The sequence below is a fragment of the Festucalex cinctus genome, chromosome 17 (assembly GCF_051991245.1).
Source record: "Festucalex cinctus isolate MCC-2025b chromosome 17, RoL_Fcin_1.0, whole genome shotgun sequence".
In the NCBI taxonomy this organism is placed as follows: domain Eukaryota; kingdom Metazoa; phylum Chordata; class Actinopteri; order Syngnathiformes; family Syngnathidae; genus Festucalex; species Festucalex cinctus.
The window spans coordinates 4,106,127-4,124,386 of NC_135427.1; the positions used below are offsets into that span (position 1 = coordinate 4,106,127).

Sequence of the window (18,260 nt, forward strand, 5' to 3'; positions counted from 1 at the left end):
AGCCTGCATCAAAGACCTAAACTTGTGATCAATTTAATGAGCCCGTAGTTCCGCATTTTTGTCGAATAACCACACGTGTGATGAAAGTGGGCTGACAAAATATCACAATGGGTCCGAGTGTCGTCTGCTTCAACTGTAACGGCAACGTCAAACCTTGATGTGGTCATGAAAACCCCATTTCAGAACCTGGTCTAGACTTGGGAAACATGAGTTGAAACGCTAAACACATTTTGAATCCCTAACTTTTTTTTTTCCTGAAACACTAACGCTTGCTTGAAACCCCAATTTGAAACCTTAAACTCATACTTGAAACCGCACAATTAAACGCTGTCTATCCTGTATTGGAAACCTAATTTTGAATCACCGATTTTAAACCTGACCTTGAAACTCTTAACACCAGTTTGATACCTTAACTTTTGCTTGATGCCCTAATTTGAAACCCTCACCCATGCTTGTAAGCCTAATTTGAAGCATAACCACACATATGACAAAAATGCCATTTTAAATAATTCATTTAAGGGCGCACATGCAAAATTTTTATTTTTAATATAAATATATATATATAATCTTTTTATTTTATTTTTATTTTTATTTTCATTTTTTTTTACCCGGCTTGCGGCAGTATATAAAACCTGGTGTAAGCGCAACTAAGCCATGTCTGCCTTCTAGTGGTGAATGGTGATAATACAACTTAAAAATATACAGTGGAATTTCTGTCAACCCAAAAAATTCAATAAAAAGAAAAAAAAAATGTCATCACTCAATGAACTCATTCACTCGCCGCCATTTTCACAGGAGCAGTCCCGTTCGCTCCCGGCTGTTTTACTGGATTTTGACTGATTTTGCAAGGCCCACAGAATATTGTGTTCGATTGTTATAAAAACAAAGATTAAAGTCTCTTCTTGCATCGGGAAAAAAAAAAAAGTATGTTTCTATCTGTTTCCGTTTTGCAGCAATTAGCATTAGAAGAGAGCTAAGTTTCATCAGTTTTCACAAATCTATTTAAAATTGTGAGTAATTTAGCTTTTTTTCGACATGGCCCTGGTTGATCTCCTTTGCTCTGCTGCCACCTGCTGGCCGTTTGTGTAATAACTACCATTTCTGCAACCGTTCTTTGCAGTTGAGAGGCTGCATCAAAGCCTTCTGTATGCTCTAGCATAAAAAAACAAATAAAAAAAACAACAACGTATAAATACGTCTTTGGGACACTTAGAACATAAAAAAAACGTATTTATACGTTATTGGGAGTAAATGAGTTAATAAATTCAATGCTTTTCTCTGTCAATTGAATCTTTTTCATCGTCTTTTTTTTGCGACCCAGCAGTGCGTTTTGCGCCGTACCGGCCCCAGGACATCACCCTGAAGCCGCTGCTCTTCGAGGTGCCGTCCATCACGGTGGACTCGGTGTTCACGGGCCGGGATTGGCTCTTCCAGGAGATCGACGGCCACCTCAACCGGCCCGGCAGCAGCCGCGGCGTGGTCGTCGTCGGCAACATCGGCTTCGGCAAGACGGCCATCGTCTCCCGCCTGGTGGCGCTCAGCTGCCACGGCACGCGCATGCGGCAGATCGCCTCCGACAGCCCGCAGGCCTCGCCCAAACGTAAAAACGCTTCAGGATCAGATGCGATATGAAGCTAAAAATGTTTTGTTTTGATTGGGAATGTCTTTGCGTGCGTGTCCAGATGGCGAGGGGCTTCCTCTCAGCCAGCCCCAGCCCACGCACGGCACGCTGGGGGGAGGCAGCTGTCCCGGCACCCCTGAGATGAGGCGGCGCCAAGAGGAGTCCATGAGGAGACTCGCTTCTCAGGTACATGATCGTATACGCCTGCATGCTGTAATCGGGATTTTATTTCGTTTTTTGGTGCACTTTTTAAGGGTTGCCACAGGAAAGGTGGTGCGCCAGAAAAAAAAAAAGTAAACAAAACGGTTTGACTTTTTCTTCATTAAATGACATTTTTAACATATGAATCAAAAAAAAGGTTGACTATGGATGTCTCCACTATACAGTTAAACTATTCATACATTTTTATGGGTGTGCGCGCCAACCAATAAACGGGTTGTTTGAATATGGTCATTTCTTCAAATGAAATGTATAAATTTTTCATCATAATCATGGAAGTCATGTCATGCGTCCCACGTGTACTGTACGACGTGTGAGGACACCCGATCCCCCGCCGTGGCGCATGCATTATGCATTTGTGTTTAAAAAAGAAAAAAAACAACAACTTAGCCAGGGAGTCTTATGAAATATTAATATAAGCGGAATGTCACTTCCCAGCGCTGCTATTAGATCTTGTTAAGTTTGCATATCAATAATTGAGCTCGCTCACTTTTTCACCCCAGCTTTTTTTTTTTTTTAAACCGTCCCTTCTTGTTCACATTCTACTATGGAGGTAAATTTGTATATTTTTTTTTTCATTGTTTTCGATATTCTTTGATTAAAAAAAATAAATACACTAAAAAATGTAATTACTTTTTTGAATGTTCTCTTTAACAATATTTTATCATATAAATTAAATAAATAAATGTTAATGTGTAATAAAAAAAATTATGTATCTGAATTTTAACATTTTCATCTAAAATCTTATTTGCACCTTCTTTTTTTTTTTGCCCTTTTTAAATCATTCATTAGCCAATGTTGCTCGTTGTGAAATGTGACAGCAGCTTAACGCTCGACTCTTTCCGGCTTGAGCCCGACATGGTCTCTGTACAGATGAAATCTATGAATTATTAACATCTAAAAAGCAAAATGGACCGACGGGTGTCATCTTCCCGTTTGGCGGCGTTTGACTCCTCTGCCGCCCCCTCCAGGTGGTGGCGTACCATTACTGCCAGGCGGACAACGCCTACACCTGCCTGGTGCCCGAGTTTGTGCACAACGTGGCGGCGCTGCTGTGCCGCTCGCCTCACCTGGCGGCTTACAGGGAGCAGATGCTGCGCGAGCCGCACCTGCAGAGCGTGCTGAGCCTGCGCTCCTGCGTCCAGGACCCGCTGGCATCCTTTCGGAGGGGCGTGCTCGAGCCCTTGGATGCTCTCTACAAAGGTAACGCGAATCCTGTTTGGGTTTTGAATAGATTTCTTTCGTGCCTTCAATTATTGCTAGTTCATTGCTAGTTTTTATTTAAAATAAAAAAAATGTTTTTTTTATATATATATATGTATTTTTAATTAAGAAATTTAAAATAATTATTTTTCAGTTGGCTATAATTTATTTTAAATGCCAAGGGGGTGCGCCAAGAAAAAAAAGCATTGACAAAGTAACATTTTTTTATCGTATAAACAAACATTTGACGAAAACAATCCAAGGGGGTGCACCAATCAAATAAAAATTGTTTAATATGACCATGTGGGTCACAAAAAATATTGTAAATATGAACAATTTTCACACAAAAATTATTATGCTGAGGTACCTACAGGTTTTGATTTGTTACTTTTTTTTTTTTTTTTATGGGTATTTGGTGAGGGGATTCACCCCCACACAAAATGATTACATTTAAACACGACTTTGACAATAATAACTTTGTGATAGAAAAATAAGTGATTTCTCTTTTTTTTTTTTTGTTTTTTTTTTTTAATGCACATAGAAGTTTGGTTTATACTTGGGTTGCGCTGTCAAAAAAAATAAAATGTCTAAATATAAAAATGTCCTCAATAAATCACATTTTTTTACGTCAGGATTCAACAATTAATAATTTAGTTTTGATTTTCCATATTGATGTGTGCAAAAGAGAGGATGTGCGCCAACAAATGAAATGTATAATATAAAAATTGTCTTGATGAAATAAGATTTTTAACACAAAAATTAAGAATTTATTCAAAAATAAATACAAACAAAACCTTTGACAATTGTTTATTGTATTATCTGGTTAAAAGGTTATTTTAATGAGAACATTTTTTATTTCGACATTTGTTGATGCACCCCCTTTCCCGGCACACACCTGCCAGCCCCTCCAGTTTACATCCGTCTTAATGGCAATGATTATTTCGTTAAAAAAAAATCCAAATAAAATAAGGCAATTTTATAGCCTATATAAGCATTATGTTAAACATCACATCCTAAAAAATATGCATATATTTTGTAACTCTCCAGAGAGGAAGATCAACTCTGAGGAGGACCTGATCGTCCTCATCGACGGCCTTAACGAGGCCGAGTTCCACAAGCCCGACTACGGCGACACCATCGTCTCCTTCCTCTGCAAGACCATCCACAAGTTCCCCCCCTGGCTCAAGCTGGTGGTGACGGTGCGGACCACCTTGCAGGAGATCGCCAGCCCGCTGCCGTTCCACCGCATCTCGCTGGACGGCCTGGAGGAGAACGACGCCATCGACCAGGACCTGCAGGGTTACATCCTGCACCGCATCCACAGCAGCCCGGAGATCCAGAACAACATCTCGCTCAACGGCAAGATGGACAACACCACCTTCGGCAAACTCAGCGGACACCTCAAGGCCCTCAGCCAGGGATCCTACCTGTACCTCAAGCTCACCTTTGACCTTATTGAGAAGGGCTACCTGGTCCTCAAGAGCTCCAGCTACAAGGTGAGGCCTTAGAAAAAATGTAGTTTTATTGCATAGGCAAAAAAAACAAACTGTTCTGATTTTTTTTTTTTTTTTCCCTTCTTCAGGTGGTTCCAGTCAACCTGGCCGAGGTGTACCTGCTGCAGTGCAACATGCGCTTCCCCACGCAGTCGTCGTTCGAGCGGGCGCTGCCTCTGCTCAACGTGGCCGTGGCCTCGCTGCACCCGCTCACAGACGAGCAGGTCTACCAGGCCATCAACTCCGGCTGGCTGCAGGTACGACCTGATCCAGACTCCGCACGCTCGATGTTAAACGTCGAAGCGACGTGCTAACCGTGGTGCTCGTCCAGGGTACGCTGGACTGGGAGGACTTCCAGCAGCGTGTGGACAACCTGTCCGTCTTCCTGGTGAAGAGGCGGGACGGCACCCGCATGTTTGTCCACCCGTCCTTCCGGGAGTGGTTGATATGGCGGGAGGAAGGCGAGAAGACCAAGTTCCTGTGTGATCCCAGGTAAGATGGGAGTTTTGTTGTTGTTGTTGTTGTTTTTATTTATTTATTTTTTTTTTTGGGGGGGGGTATTTTTCATTTATTTATATATATAGTTTTTGTGGGGAGCTTGTGCAAAATAAACCAAAAAATGGCTTGTTTTTACCTCTTTTTTTTTTTTTTGTACATTTTTGAAATGTAATAATAATAATAATAATGTATTATTATTATTATTATTATTAATAATAATTTATTTTCTTTTTATTTTGTGTGTATATTATAATATATATTATATAATAATTTGATTTTATTTGTATTTAATTATAATTTTTATTTAATTAATTATAATATATAATTTATTATTATATAAAATTTACTATTATTATTATTAGTAGTAGTAGTTGTATATTAAAATCATTTTAATTACTTTTCTGTTTTTTTTTTGTTTGTTTTTTTTCCCAATAAAAACGTTTTTTAAAGTTTAAAATAAATCTTAAAATCACATTCAGGAAAATTGATGCTTTCTGATTGTGTCTGGAGTAGCTTGACTGAAAATAATGCTCCAAATGTGACTGACCCCGAGTTGTTGATTGTTACTAAACATTTATTGTGACCTTTCGCATTCCAGTTAAAGCCCAAAACAGTGTATGAATAATCCATGTGGAAATGTACCTCCGATGCCACATTAGTCAGTCAGTTATAAATAGACGCATCTGATTAGTCACCGTCAAGGTTAGGATTTTTTTTTTTTTTGTGTCGTAAATAATACCACCCGCGAATGAGCGTTTTCATGACTTGAAGCGGCTCAAAGTTTGCTTCGACTGTGCGTTGGCAGGAGCGGCCACACCCTGCTGGCCTTCTGGTTCTCGCGGCAGGAGAACAAGCTGAACCGGCAGCAGACCATCGAGCTGGGCCACCACATCCTCAAAGCACATATCTTCAAGGTGCTGGCTGCTCTCCATGTTCACAAACGACTACAAGCGAAAACAACTTCATTTGTCGAGCACCTTACAAAGTTACTCATGGAATACACTGTTTGTTCAAGGGTCTGAGCAAGAAAGTGGGCGTGTCCTCATCCATTTTGCAAGGCCTATGGGTGTCCTACAGCACGGAGGGTCTGTCGGCAGCACTCTCGTCACTGAGGAACCTGTACACGCCAAACATCAAGGTGAGTCAGCACCTCCGCTTGAGTGTGCTACAAATTGGATCTGCGCCTTCCAATCCCGCGCGGGAACCAGTAGCGAGTAATACTGCAAATAAAAGTGTTCGTTTTTATTTTTCAACTGGCCTGTTTTCACCTTTCGTGCTCAGGGGCCATATTTGATTAATAAATATGCACGTACAACCGCAGTCATTTACATAACAAATAATGGCTGTCATTTTTTTTTTTAACTAAGTTATTATTAACTAACAATTAATTGATAGGATAAATTAAAAATATTGAATGTATGTAATATTGTTTATTTACTATTGTTTACACCAACGTAAACCAACAAAATTTTAGATAGATTAATAAAATGTAAATAAAAATTAATACATACATTTTAATGAACCGCTGATGCGGGCCAATATTTAAATACAATTAATTACTTTTTTTTTCCTCTCTCTATTTTATTTTCTTTTTTTCTTTTTCTTTTTTTTGCTGCATAGGATGTTGGTCAATAATGAACCACATTAATTAAAATTATTTTTGAAATAGGTCACAAACGTGATCCATTAAATGAATTTGATTCAGCTATTTGTTATAAATTAAATAATGAAACCCCAAATAAATATAAGATTGATTGTATGTCACTGGCCAAATAATTTGTATTTAGTAATGAAATTTCAAATTATTTGTTGAATATGTCACAAGCCAATAAGTCATTAAATTGTTGTTGTTAAATATTATTATTATTCTTTTTAGATATGTTGAAGACAATTATGATTTAAATTAAATGAATTAAAGTACTGTTTTTTTTAGAATAATTCACAAATAAATGATTAATTTAAAACATTTAAAATTAAAAAATAGATTGTCATGCACCACTAATTAATTTATTAATTAAATTTAACATATTCTTAAGACGATAATGAATTAAAGTAATAAAATGTTTTTTCATTTTATTTTTCAACCCATTGCCAATAATAATAATAATAATAATAATAATAATAATAATAACAAAACAATAGTAATAATAATTGTGACGATTAACTATTTACAGGTCAGTGTTACAAAAAAAAGTTTGGAAGCAAATTTGACATGCTTGTGTGTCTGCAGGTGAGTCGTTTGCTGATGATGGGCGGAGCTAACGTCAACTACCGCACCGAGGTGCTCAACAACGCCCCCGTGCTGTGCGTCCACGCCCACCTGGGCTACATGGACATGGTGGCGCTGCTGCTGGAATTCGGCGCCTATGCCGACGCCCCCTCCGAGAGCGGCCTGACGCCGCTCAGCTATGCCGCCGCCGGGGGTCACATGACCATCGTGACGGCGCTGTGTCGCAAGAGAGCCAAAGTGCGTAATTGTTGCATGATTTGACTTCAGTCAGATTGAAGTCGGGAATTTTCCGACTTTGCATTCATGAGATGTGACTTGAATGTAATTGTGAGAAAGAAAATGGCAACAGTTATCAGTTACCAGCGTCTCATGTGCCTCCAGGTGGACCACCTGGACAGGAACGGGCAGTGCGCACTGGTGCACGCCGCCCTCCGGGGCCACATGGAGGTGGTGAAGTTCCTCATCCAGTGCGACTGGAGCGGCGGGTCGGCGCAGCACTCGCCGCAGACGCAGCAGCGGGCCACCTTCACCAAGAGCCACGCCGTCCAGCAGGCCCTCGTCGCCGCCGCCAGTATGGGCTACACGGAGGTACGCCGCCTCAACTTGTTAAGGAAGGAATTAAATGCAATACAGTTGAAGCCATTTTAATATGGTGGGTGACAATTGTTTTTTTTTTTGTTGTTGTTGTTTTTTTTTGTTTTTTTTGGGACAATTGTTCATTAAATACATTAATTAATTGTTCTTTATTTTATTTATTATTATTATTATTATTATTACTATTATTTTAAGTTATTAAAGAATTGTTTACGGGACAATATTGAAACAAATTAGGCAAATTAAATTATTTTTACACTATGATGCAGGACAATTGTTAATGTTTGTTTAGCACATGTCCCGCAACAATTAAATGAAACCAAGTAAATTAATATAATGTAATGTTATATATGGTACATAAAGACAAACAACTATTCACTTGCACTTTCACACTGAAGGTGAATTTAAATGACATCATCGGAAATCGCGGCCGCTCACGCGATTTTCAGACAATTGTTATCAGTTGAAAAAGATCGGATTTTTAAATTTGATTAATTTTTAAAGTCAAGAATAACATGCAGTGTTTTAGTTCTTTACTAGATTTGAACCAGTGCTGATTTACAGCAATATAAAAATGAATTACATTGGCATACATTTTTTTTAAATAATAATAATAATAATAATAACAATAAAGAAAATTGAGGCAATTTGGATGTTCTCTTTTTCTTCTGTTTTTTTCCTATTTAAAACAAATTTTTGTTTACAGTTGGCTGGAACAGATTAATGGCATTTCCATTGAATTCAATAGGGAAAGATGATTTGAGCGCTCTGCATTTAAATCAGTTAGCGTTACGGCTAAACTATAAGAACCTGAACCTGATTTTTTTTTTTTTTTCCCTCTCAAATTTCTCCTCAGATCGTGTCCTACCTGCTGGACCTGCCGGAGAAAGACGAGGAGGAGGTGGAGCGAGCGCAGATCAACAACTTTGACTCGCTGTGGGGCGAGACGGGTGAGTTGCGGACGTCGCGCGCATTCTTCCGACTAGCATACGCGCCAGCGAAAGTATCTTGTCATGTGACTTTGCGTCTTGCCGTCCAGCTCTGACGGCAGCCTCGGGTCGGGGCAAGCTGGAGGTGTGCCGCTTGCTGTTGGAGCAAGGCGCCGCCGTGGCCCAGTCCAATCGGCGAGGCATCGTGCCGCTGTTCAGCGCCGTCCGACAGGGCCACTGGCAGGTCAGCCTACTCGCTAATCATCATCATCATAATCATAAGTGATAATAACATTTGTTTGTTCAGATAGTGGATCTTCTCCTGACACACGGTGCCGACGTCAACTTGGTGGACAAACAGGGCCGCACGCCGCTCATGATGGCCGCCTCGGAGGGACACCTGGGAACGGTGGAGTTTCTGCTCTCGCAAGGTCAGATTTGATTCTTTCGACCAAACTATTCCGTCATCAAAACGTTTACTTGGAATCGGGTAACAGGAAACGCTTCCTTCCCAGGAGCCTCCCTGACTCTGACGGACAAGGAGGGCCTGACGGCGCTCAGCTGGGGCTGCCTCAAGGGTCACCTGCCGGTGGTCCGATGCCTGGTGGAGAGCGGCGCCGCCACCGACCACGCCGACAAGAACGGCCGGACGCCGCTCGACCTGGCCGCCTTCTACGGCGACTCTGACGTGGTGGGTGAACCAAAAATGGCGGGAAAGCGCCACCGTTTTTGACCGAGACTCCATATTGACGCGCGGAATCTTCTTCAGGTCCAGTTCTTGGTGGACCACGGCGCCATGATCGAGCACGTGGACTACAGCGGCATGCGTCCTCTGGACCGGGCGGTGGGCTGCAGGAACACGTCGGTGGTGGTGGCCCTGCTCAAGAAAGGCGCCAAGATAGGTGAGAGCGCGCATCTTCTCGCGTCTTTTCCCGCTCATGTGCCTGCTGCCACGGGAGCATGACAAGCCGGTCACTCAAACTGCAACGCCATCACTGGAGTACATTGCAAGGCATTCCTTTTAAATGTGCCTCTTGTCCTCATCTGGAACAATATTTGGGCTCATTTCAAAACATCAGAAGGCGAAATCAGGGAGCATATTTGGACAGTATTTAGGTCAAACTGCTTTAAAAACATACTTCACTCAACACAGTTATTATTTTTGGGAATTTTGACTGTACATTTTTTTTCCCTCCCTATGTACTATATAGTGAGTGGAAGTAGGCCTGGGCTGATATTAGATTCTGACGGTATAACCGAGCCAAAAATATCAAGGTACTAAAATTACAGCTCTAAAAGGACCTTTAAAAAAATGGATAAATAAAAACAGAGACTGTTTAGTACAGAAGAAACGTGCATCATGTTAAGTTTAAATAAAAAAAAAAATGTTAACATTGTACTTCTGTTTTAATCTTTCTTAGTAAGTCACAGTGTCCCATCACTGGGTGAGCTATTTTTAGAAGAGACCCGTGGGCTGCTCATGTTGTCCTTGAGGCTAACTAGTACCCGCTGGCACGTTTAATCAACGGAGCAAAAAGTCCATCCGTGTTTTCACAGCTTGTCTTTCATCGTCCTCCTCCTCGGTGTGTAACTGCTCGCCCCTCCCCTCCCCCTGGGGAGTTAATTGGAGGCAATTAGCTTCAAAGAGGCAGCTTGTTTACACAACTCTGCAAGCAGCCAATTATATTGTGCCCTGCTTGGAGGCCCAGCTTTCCAGATGCACTGTAAATGATGATTAGCTTTTTTTTTTTTTTTTATGTACATTTCACGTTGATTACAACATTTATGAGCAATTTATCATCAAAATAATGTTGTGTTTTATTCAAAATATATATTTTTTTTTTACTTTGAGATGTCACTGACGTGTTGATGGTTCGTGTTCAAGTCGTTCAGACGCTAATCAGCAGGCATGTAACACTACATTGCAAAAACTGAAATTACAAATATTTTAAATCAAGGAAGTTATTTCTTCTTTGCAGGCGTTTTATGTTAGACCTGTTGACTTATCTAAGATCTCTCGCCAAGTCAAATTTTCCTGTTCTATCGACAATTTTCGCAGTGTAGTGTTACGTCATCCTCGCCTCCCACCACGGCTGCTGCTATTTGTCGCCATATGTTCTCTTTCCTGCACGTTCTCTCGTCATCCTTCTCTCAATCCACATTCTTTGTTTTCCTCTTGCCCCGGAGACAGATCGTTAATCGCGCTGGTGATGTATTTTCCTTTGTTATTTTTCGTTATTTTGCTTCTCACTGCTGCTTTTTTTTTTTTGTGTGTTTCTTTTCTCACTCCTCCACCTCCATCGCCTCTTTTTTTTCTCTCTTCTTCCTCTTCTCCTCACCTTTAACACCCCCTCCCGCCCTGCCCTGCCCCCGCCTCTCTCTCCGGTCCCAGGATGTCAGACGCTGCCCAGTCGGCCCCGAGGTAAAGCCAAGGCTGTCGACTTCCCACCCCAGCAGGCATTTTGACAGCTCTATCTCCTTTCTCTGTGTTGTCTGTGTTTCCTCCTCGAGCGTCGGCGGGCCAGCTTTTTTAGTTTTAGTTAACTAAAGTGACTAATAGGTGTACGCTTTTGAGGTAGATGGTCCGAGCCGCTTCCTGGCAGCATGGATGCATGACAGCAGCCTCCGAGCGACACTGACTGCGTGGTTGTTTTTTGTTTTGTTTTTAGCAGGAAGTGCATGCACGACATTGTACCCGTCGCCGCCGCGCGCCGAGGTCGCTCGCAGTCATCTTGACGTCACTCGACCCCTTCGGCGGCGGGGGGCTCCTCCTGCCGCCGAGTGTTTTCCTGCCGCCTTGTTTGTTTGTTTCTTGTGCCGTTGTGGTGTTTTGTACGTTTGTGTGTGTCACAGATTGCCGTTACACTTAAATGACTTTCAGCCTGACGTGTGCAGTGCATCCACAAAGGACTTTTTCCACATTTTGTTATGTTACAATAAGTTTGGGCACCATTTTGTGCTCAAGCGCCGTAATTCCATTTGTAAAATGGACAGATGGGCCAAGTTCATTTATAGATTACCGTAAAATCTTCTAACACGCACCCGTGTAATTGAGTCACAATTCATTTCAAATGTATTAACATTTTATTTATTTAGAATTATACAATTAAATATATTTAATAAAATAATTTTAAATGTCCAAATCTCCTGATATTTTTAATTGTAGTAGTTACAATAGGTTAACAAAATATTTAATCAAATATAATTTACTACAGTTAATATTTTAATGTAATATTTATTTTAAAAAAATTCACCTACTATTTATTGATATAAATTAAAAAAAGCTGGAAATATGTCAGTTAAAGTAGAAGGAAATTTTGATGAATTAATGCAACAAATATAGGAATTAACTAAATCAGTGGTGTCAAACATATGGCCTGCGGGCTGGATCAGGCCCGCAAAGGGGTTTAATCGGGCCCGTGAGATGATTTTGTAAAGTTTAAAAAAAAAAAAAAATTGTATTTTAAAATTTTTTTTTTTTTTAAATCATAGACCGACAAACGTGTTAAAGATGACCCAAATTCAATGACTGGTAACACAAATAGATATGACAAATATTAGCGTCCTCAGAGCGTCACCACGCAATGCATTCTGGGAACAATATACATGCAAAACAGGTCGATTTAACTCGGTGTTGCAGCGTCCATTTGCATTTGTGTTGTTTTTCGGAACAAAATGATTACAGTTGAGCTCTGTAATTTAGGGCTGGTGCACGAAAATGTGCGTATAAATGATGGCAATCGTTTTAAAGTTATATACCGTTATTTTCCCGATGTGGCCCACTTGGTAATATATTTTCCTACTTTCTGGATGCACTGCATATCAAATATGATTGATATTTGGGGTGGTTAACCCTTTGAGAAGAAGGTGGTTATCATTTCTGTTGCAGCAAGCAACAATTTCCAGTAGCAAAGCCCTGATCTTTTCTCAACAGTGGATTGTTTTGTTTTCCTGCCATCTGCCATTTTTCACTGTTTTCACCCTCGTTACCCTGTGAAAATAATTGTGACCGTACCCCACCCCGATTCACTGGATCGTTGCTTTTGAGACATTTGCATGTTTGCAGCAACCCGTGAGAGCGATCCACTTTAATTGTACTCACTTGAATGTGCGAGACAATCCAGGCGATGTCTGGTGGGATACGCGCATTTCTCGTTAATATGACGTTGTGTGTGTGTGTGTGTGTTTGTATGTGTACGTGTGTCGTTTTGACTTCCTTCCTCTCTTCCTTCTGTTCCTCGCTTGTCGCCGAACGCCGTCGTCCTCACTTTGTCGTCTTCCCCTGTGACGCAGGTCCGGCCACGTGGGCCATGGCCACCTCCAAACCCGACATCATGATCATCCTGCTCAGCAAGCTCATCGAGGAAGGCGACGGATTCTACAAGGTATGGTTTGCAAGGCCCACAGAATATTGTGTTATGTTGCTATAAAAACATAGAACCTACCAAATGAAATGAAAGAGTCTCTTCTTTCATCAGGAAAAAAAAAGTATATTTCAATCTGTTTCCGTTTTGCAGGAATTAGCTTGTTTTCATCATGGCCCTGTTTAAGCTATCATACTCTGCTCCCCCTGCTGGTCGTTTTTGTAATTACTGCCATTTTTTCCCCACCCATTCTCTACAGCTGAGAGGCTGCATCAAAGCCTTCTCTAGCATTAAAAACAAAAACAAAACAAAAAACAACAACGTATAAATACGTCTTTGGGACAGTTCATAAATTTAAAATAGAATGTATTCATATGTTTTTGGGAGCAAATTAGGTAATATTGTGTTGTTGGAATAAGAATTAAGCAGATGAATCTTCCCGTTTTGATCCATCTCAGGGGGCAGCCATTTTGTCATTGTGACGTTGTCGTCATAGTGCCGTCAGAATGGCATTACGATCGCAATGCGAGCCCGAAGGCACTTCAACATCAACTTTATTTAATAGACAGTAGAGGGCGGTAGAATGACAAAATGGCCGCCCCTCGAGATGGATGACAATGATCTGCCTAATTCTGAAACTGAAATGTTTCAATTTGACAGACTTCCTTGACACCAATTACTACTTGCGATATCCTGTAGCATCTTGCAAAAGTTAAAAAATACATTCAAAATCCACAATTAGTAGATTCTTTTTTTTTTTTTGGTGAATAGCTGAGGATGCCATACAGAAGAAACGTGAATTTGTCAGTAGTGAGCTGTGAATAGCCAAAGTCTGACTGCGAATGTGAATTTGTGCGGCTCTCCTGACAGAAGGGGAAGGTGAAGGAGGCGGCGCAACGTTACCAGTACGCCCTCAAAAAGTTCCCGCGCGAAGGCTTCAGCGAGGACCTCAAGACGTTCAGGGAGCTCAAAGTTTCAATCTTCCTCAACCTGTCCCGATGTCGTAGAAAAATGAACGTGAGTTGGCGACAATCCCAAAATCGCCAATGTAGCTGGCTCAGAATTGATCGTTGCTGTCTTGTGTCCAGGACTTTGGGATGGCTGAGGAATTTGCTACCAAGGCTCTTGAACTGAAACCCAAATCCTACGAGGCCTACTACGCCAGGGCCCGGGCCAAGCGTAGCAGCAGGTAGGGACAGTCGGGAAATGGGCAAACTGAAATAAACTCCACAATGAAATCTCTCCGATTTTCCGTCGCGCTTTTAGGCAGTTTCCCGAAGCCTTGGAGGACCTGAACGAAGCCATGAAGCAGTGCCCCAACAACCGCGAGATCCAGCGGCTGCTGCAGCGCGTGGGGGAGGAGTGTCAGCAGCTGAGCCAGGGGGAGCTCCAGCCTCCGGACCTGGAGCTGGAACCTCCCCCGTCCCCGCCTCCCACGCCTCCCCCGGACGACGAGGAGTGCCTGTCCCTCCCCATGCCTCTCCCGCCTCCCCCGGAGCCCCGTCTGGAGGACATGGAGCCTGTGCAGGATCTCTTTGAGGACGAGGACTACTTAGAACAGGAGCTTGAGGCCATGTCCATGGGTCTGCCCCCGCCGGAGTCTCTCAGTAACCCCTCCAGTCTCCCCATCATTCAAAGCCCCCCGCTGTCCCCCACGCACGCAGACCAGATCTACCTAGCTGGAGGTTCTCCTTACGAGTACCATCCCACATCCTCCTCCATGTCCTCCCCGACTCGCGGGTCTTATCAGACCACGCCGCCCTCCCTCTCCCCGACGCATCACAACTCGCACTATCGACACAGCCCGCCGCACACCTCCCCGGTGCACCAGCCGTCCTACCGATTCAGCCCGCCGCCCCAGGGGATGGACCGCCAGAGCCCGCCGCCGTCCCCTCTGCGCAGGGCTGCTCAGTACCGAGCCAGTCCGCCGGTGGACAGCGTTTGCCTGTACAGATCCCAGTCAGGCTCGCCCGTGCGCTACCCGTCGGAGCAGCACCCGGGCCGACCCAAATCGCCGCTGTCCAAGATGAGCAGCCAGCGCTCCTTCCAGCTCAGCTCGCAACCCTCGCTGTCGTCCCAGCACCACCAAGCCCAAGGCCTTCGTCTGCAGCCCTCCATCGCCCAAATCGTGCGCACCAACCAGCCCGGCAGCGTCTACGGCGGGCACCCCATGGGCAGCCGTTACCAGGGCGGCTCGGTGGACGTGGACAGCCGACTGGTGTACCAGCCCTCGCTGGATGGGCGCTCGATGTCGCAGGTGCAAGCCAGCCTCAGCTCTGGCGCCCTCTGTCAGCACGGCGGCCGAGGAGGGGTCATGGAGTCGAGCCTGTTGAAGGACGAGCTACCCCAGCGCCCCTCCTCTGCCTACCGCGCCAGCAGCGGGGGTCCGGCGGGCATCCGTTACAGCCAGACGCCTCAGATCAGCCGCAGCCAGTCGGCCGCCTACTACCCCGTCTCCGAGCACGTGCTGGAGCGCGCCAACGCCATGCCGCCGTGCCAGCTGGGCTCCCCCGAGGTCCCGCATATGGCGAGACGCCCCGTCAGCGCCAACACCGCCGAGATCAAGCCGCACGTGCCCACCCCCAGGCCGCTCATCCACTCGCAGAGCGTCGGCCTCCGTTTCTCCCCGTCCAGCAACAACATCTCCGCCGGCTCCACCTCCAACCTGGCGCCGGGCTTCAGGTCCGCCTCCATCCAGCAGATGGAGATCCCCTTGCAGCCCACCTACGAGCGCCCCTGCGACGACATCTCGCCCATCTCTCCCTCGCAGGGCGGCGGGGGTCTGTATCAGGGCGAGCCCACCCGCTCTCGTAACACCCCCTTCATGGGCGTCATAGACAAGACGGCGCGGACTCAGCAGTACCTGCACCAGCCCTCCCGCTCCCGCGCCATGACCTCCATGGACTCGGCCGTCAGCCCCACCTCGCCCGGCCAACTGGTCCAGCAGGGGTCCGCCTACAGCCCGCCCACCTCACTGGGAAACATCGCCTACTACAACAAGACCAACAACGCGCAGAACGGACACCTGCTGGAGGAGGACTACTACGCCCAGACGCCGCCGCCCTCGCTGGGCAAGCTGGCCAACGGCTCACGCGGCGCCGGGGACATCCTGGAGCGGGTCAGCCAAGTGCCCACCTACCCGGACGTGAAGGTGGCCAGGACTCTGCCTGTGGCGCAGGCCTACCAGGACAACTTGTACCGGCAACTCTCCCGAGACTCCCGCACGCAAGGGCCGTCCTCACCCATCAAACCAAAGAGACCGTTTGTGGAGTCCAACGTGTGACTGCAGAAACTCTTCGGAAGGCGGACTCAACTTTGAAGAACTCATGCAAGAGGGGCTACACACACTTTTAAGGTCTTGGACTTGACTGACCGATACGCCATGACTTCACCTTCCTGTAACGCTCACAGCCTTGATGAGTCCAGGATCTGGACAACGACCAGTGCGCTTCTTCCAAAAACTGCACAGGGACTCGGACTACTCCTCGGTCTGGTGGACTCTTATCTTGTGTGCTCTTAACCACGGTCGCTAGTAGACTCTATTCAATGTAATACAATACTCTATGTTCAATACTGTACATTGCTCGGCAGAATACAAAACAGCTCAACAACTTAAGTACTAATAGAGAACAAATGACCATATTTATAATTAAGTTATATATTGTACATAGAAGTGAGAGAAGCATCGTTTGAATCGTATCCCGTTCACGCTGCCTTGGTGTCCCACTGCTGGTCCAAGGAGGGACGGACGTGCTGAAACTCTTCTCATCGGCTCACGATTTTTTTGGGAGGTTGATCAAAACGCGTGTGGTGCGTCATTTCCCGCAACTTGAGTAAACCCATTCACTGCCATTGACGGCTATAGACGTCAAAGATCCATTTTCAACTGTGCTGGCAGTGAATGAGTTAATTAGCTCTTTGCCGTCAGTTATGCGTAATCTTCACAGACAGGAAGAGCGGGAATGTGCCAAAAACCTAACCTGCACAAACAGGTCCACCTTCGGCTTTTGCAAATGAACCTTTTCAAAACGGCGGTTGAATCTGGCCCCAGGTGCGAGATCAAAGCGACTAACGTACGTTTGCCTTGGCAGAGGCTCACTGAAGAGTTCAGGATGGAAAGCAAGCAAATGCACACTTTAGTCCCGCCTTCCTTCCAGTTTCTTTACATTTCCAACACAAACACCTAAATGGTGCACTTTGATTTTTCCGTTTAGTTCTCCTTCTAATTGTCGAATACGAGAGGCCACGTCAGACTATCATTGACAATATTTACCAGACGATCTTTTTAAGACTTAAAAGTTGTAAAGACTTTCTAGCACAAGTTGTACAGGTGCGGCCTGATGGCCAGTTGAAAACGTTTGCATCCGGCACAGCCACAATCAGTAATCTGTTTGACAAATTGCAACTTAAAAAAAAAAAATTAATAAAAAAAAAAAATTTAAAAAAATTGACACCCACACTTTTCCCGGTGAAGAATTTAACACCCACACTTTTCATCGCACCCGTGGGGAATGTGGATGTTAAATCCTTTTTACTCACACCTTCCCAGTGAAACGGGTTCAAACCCCCCCCCAAACTTATCACAACTCTGCAGAGAAAATGTTTCAACACCCGCACATTTCCCGGTGAAATGTTTCAACACCCACATTTTGTCATGCTTGTGGCAGATGTGGTTGGTTCAACTTTTCCCATTATAGCTCAATAAGAAATTGTTTCACCTCCCAAATCCCCACTCACGGGAGTTCCGCTTGGTACCGTCGTCATCCCACTTAAATTTCCTGAGATGGTGTCGCCTGTATTATACTTACTTTCAGATCTTCTAAATTGAAGCTATCCAAGAGTGTATGGTTCAAATATGTGTGTGTGTTATTAGCTGGCTGTACATAGTCTGATGCATGTTCTATTCTTCTCAAGCGGAAACATGTATAGCAGACTGGTGTGTGCCCCCCCCCTATCATTCCCCCCAACCTGGTTTCTTTTATTTTATGATTAATGTATTTGCTTGCCGAGCAGAGTTCTCTTGTCTGTACATGTGAGCTTTCAGATCGCTGTGATATATATATAAAAAAAGACAATTAAAAAATTAGCTGAATGTGTTTTTATCTCATG

At 44.2% G+C, this 18,260-nt stretch overlaps 1 protein-coding gene across 4 annotated transcripts in view; it reads left to right on the forward strand.

The window, feature by feature from the left end:
* The window catches only part of tanc2b (tetratricopeptide repeat, ankyrin repeat and coiled-coil containing 2b), a 90,013-nt gene extending 71,770 nt beyond the window's left edge, over positions 1 to 18,243 (forward strand). For 2 of the 4 annotated variants that reach the window (XM_077501581.1, XM_077501583.1), the window contains 20 exons: positions 1,325 to 1,600; positions 1,683 to 1,807; positions 2,812 to 3,043; positions 4,091 to 4,539; positions 4,626 to 4,793; positions 4,868 to 5,028; positions 5,840 to 5,948; positions 6,050 to 6,172; positions 7,265 to 7,501; positions 7,646 to 7,852; positions 8,715 to 8,808; positions 8,898 to 9,031; positions 9,095 to 9,218; positions 9,303 to 9,478; positions 9,557 to 9,689; positions 11,180 to 11,209; positions 13,081 to 13,172; positions 14,022 to 14,168; positions 14,240 to 14,340; positions 14,418 to 18,243. In XM_077501581.1, coding sequence (XP_077357707.1) covers positions 1,325 to 1,600; positions 1,683 to 1,807; positions 2,812 to 3,043; positions 4,091 to 4,539; positions 4,626 to 4,793; positions 4,868 to 5,028; positions 5,840 to 5,948; positions 6,050 to 6,172; positions 7,265 to 7,501; positions 7,646 to 7,852; positions 8,715 to 8,808; positions 8,898 to 9,031; positions 9,095 to 9,218; positions 9,303 to 9,478; positions 9,557 to 9,689; positions 11,180 to 11,209; positions 13,081 to 13,172; positions 14,022 to 14,168; positions 14,240 to 14,340; positions 14,418 to 16,434 — 5,135 coding nt within the window. In that variant the 3' untranslated portion in view covers positions 16,435 to 18,243. Of the gene's footprint in view, positions 1 to 1,321; positions 1,601 to 1,682; positions 1,808 to 2,811; positions 3,044 to 4,090; positions 4,540 to 4,625; positions 4,794 to 4,867; positions 5,029 to 5,839; positions 5,949 to 6,049; positions 6,173 to 7,264; positions 7,502 to 7,645; positions 7,853 to 8,714; positions 8,809 to 8,897; positions 9,032 to 9,094; positions 9,219 to 9,302; positions 9,479 to 9,556; positions 9,690 to 11,179; positions 11,210 to 13,080; positions 13,173 to 14,021; positions 14,169 to 14,239; positions 14,341 to 14,417 lie in introns of all 4 variants that reach the window. The other 2 variants (XM_077501580.1, XM_077501582.1) reach the window with 2 other exon arrangements.
* Positions 18,244 to 18,260: the final 17 nt, after the last annotated feature.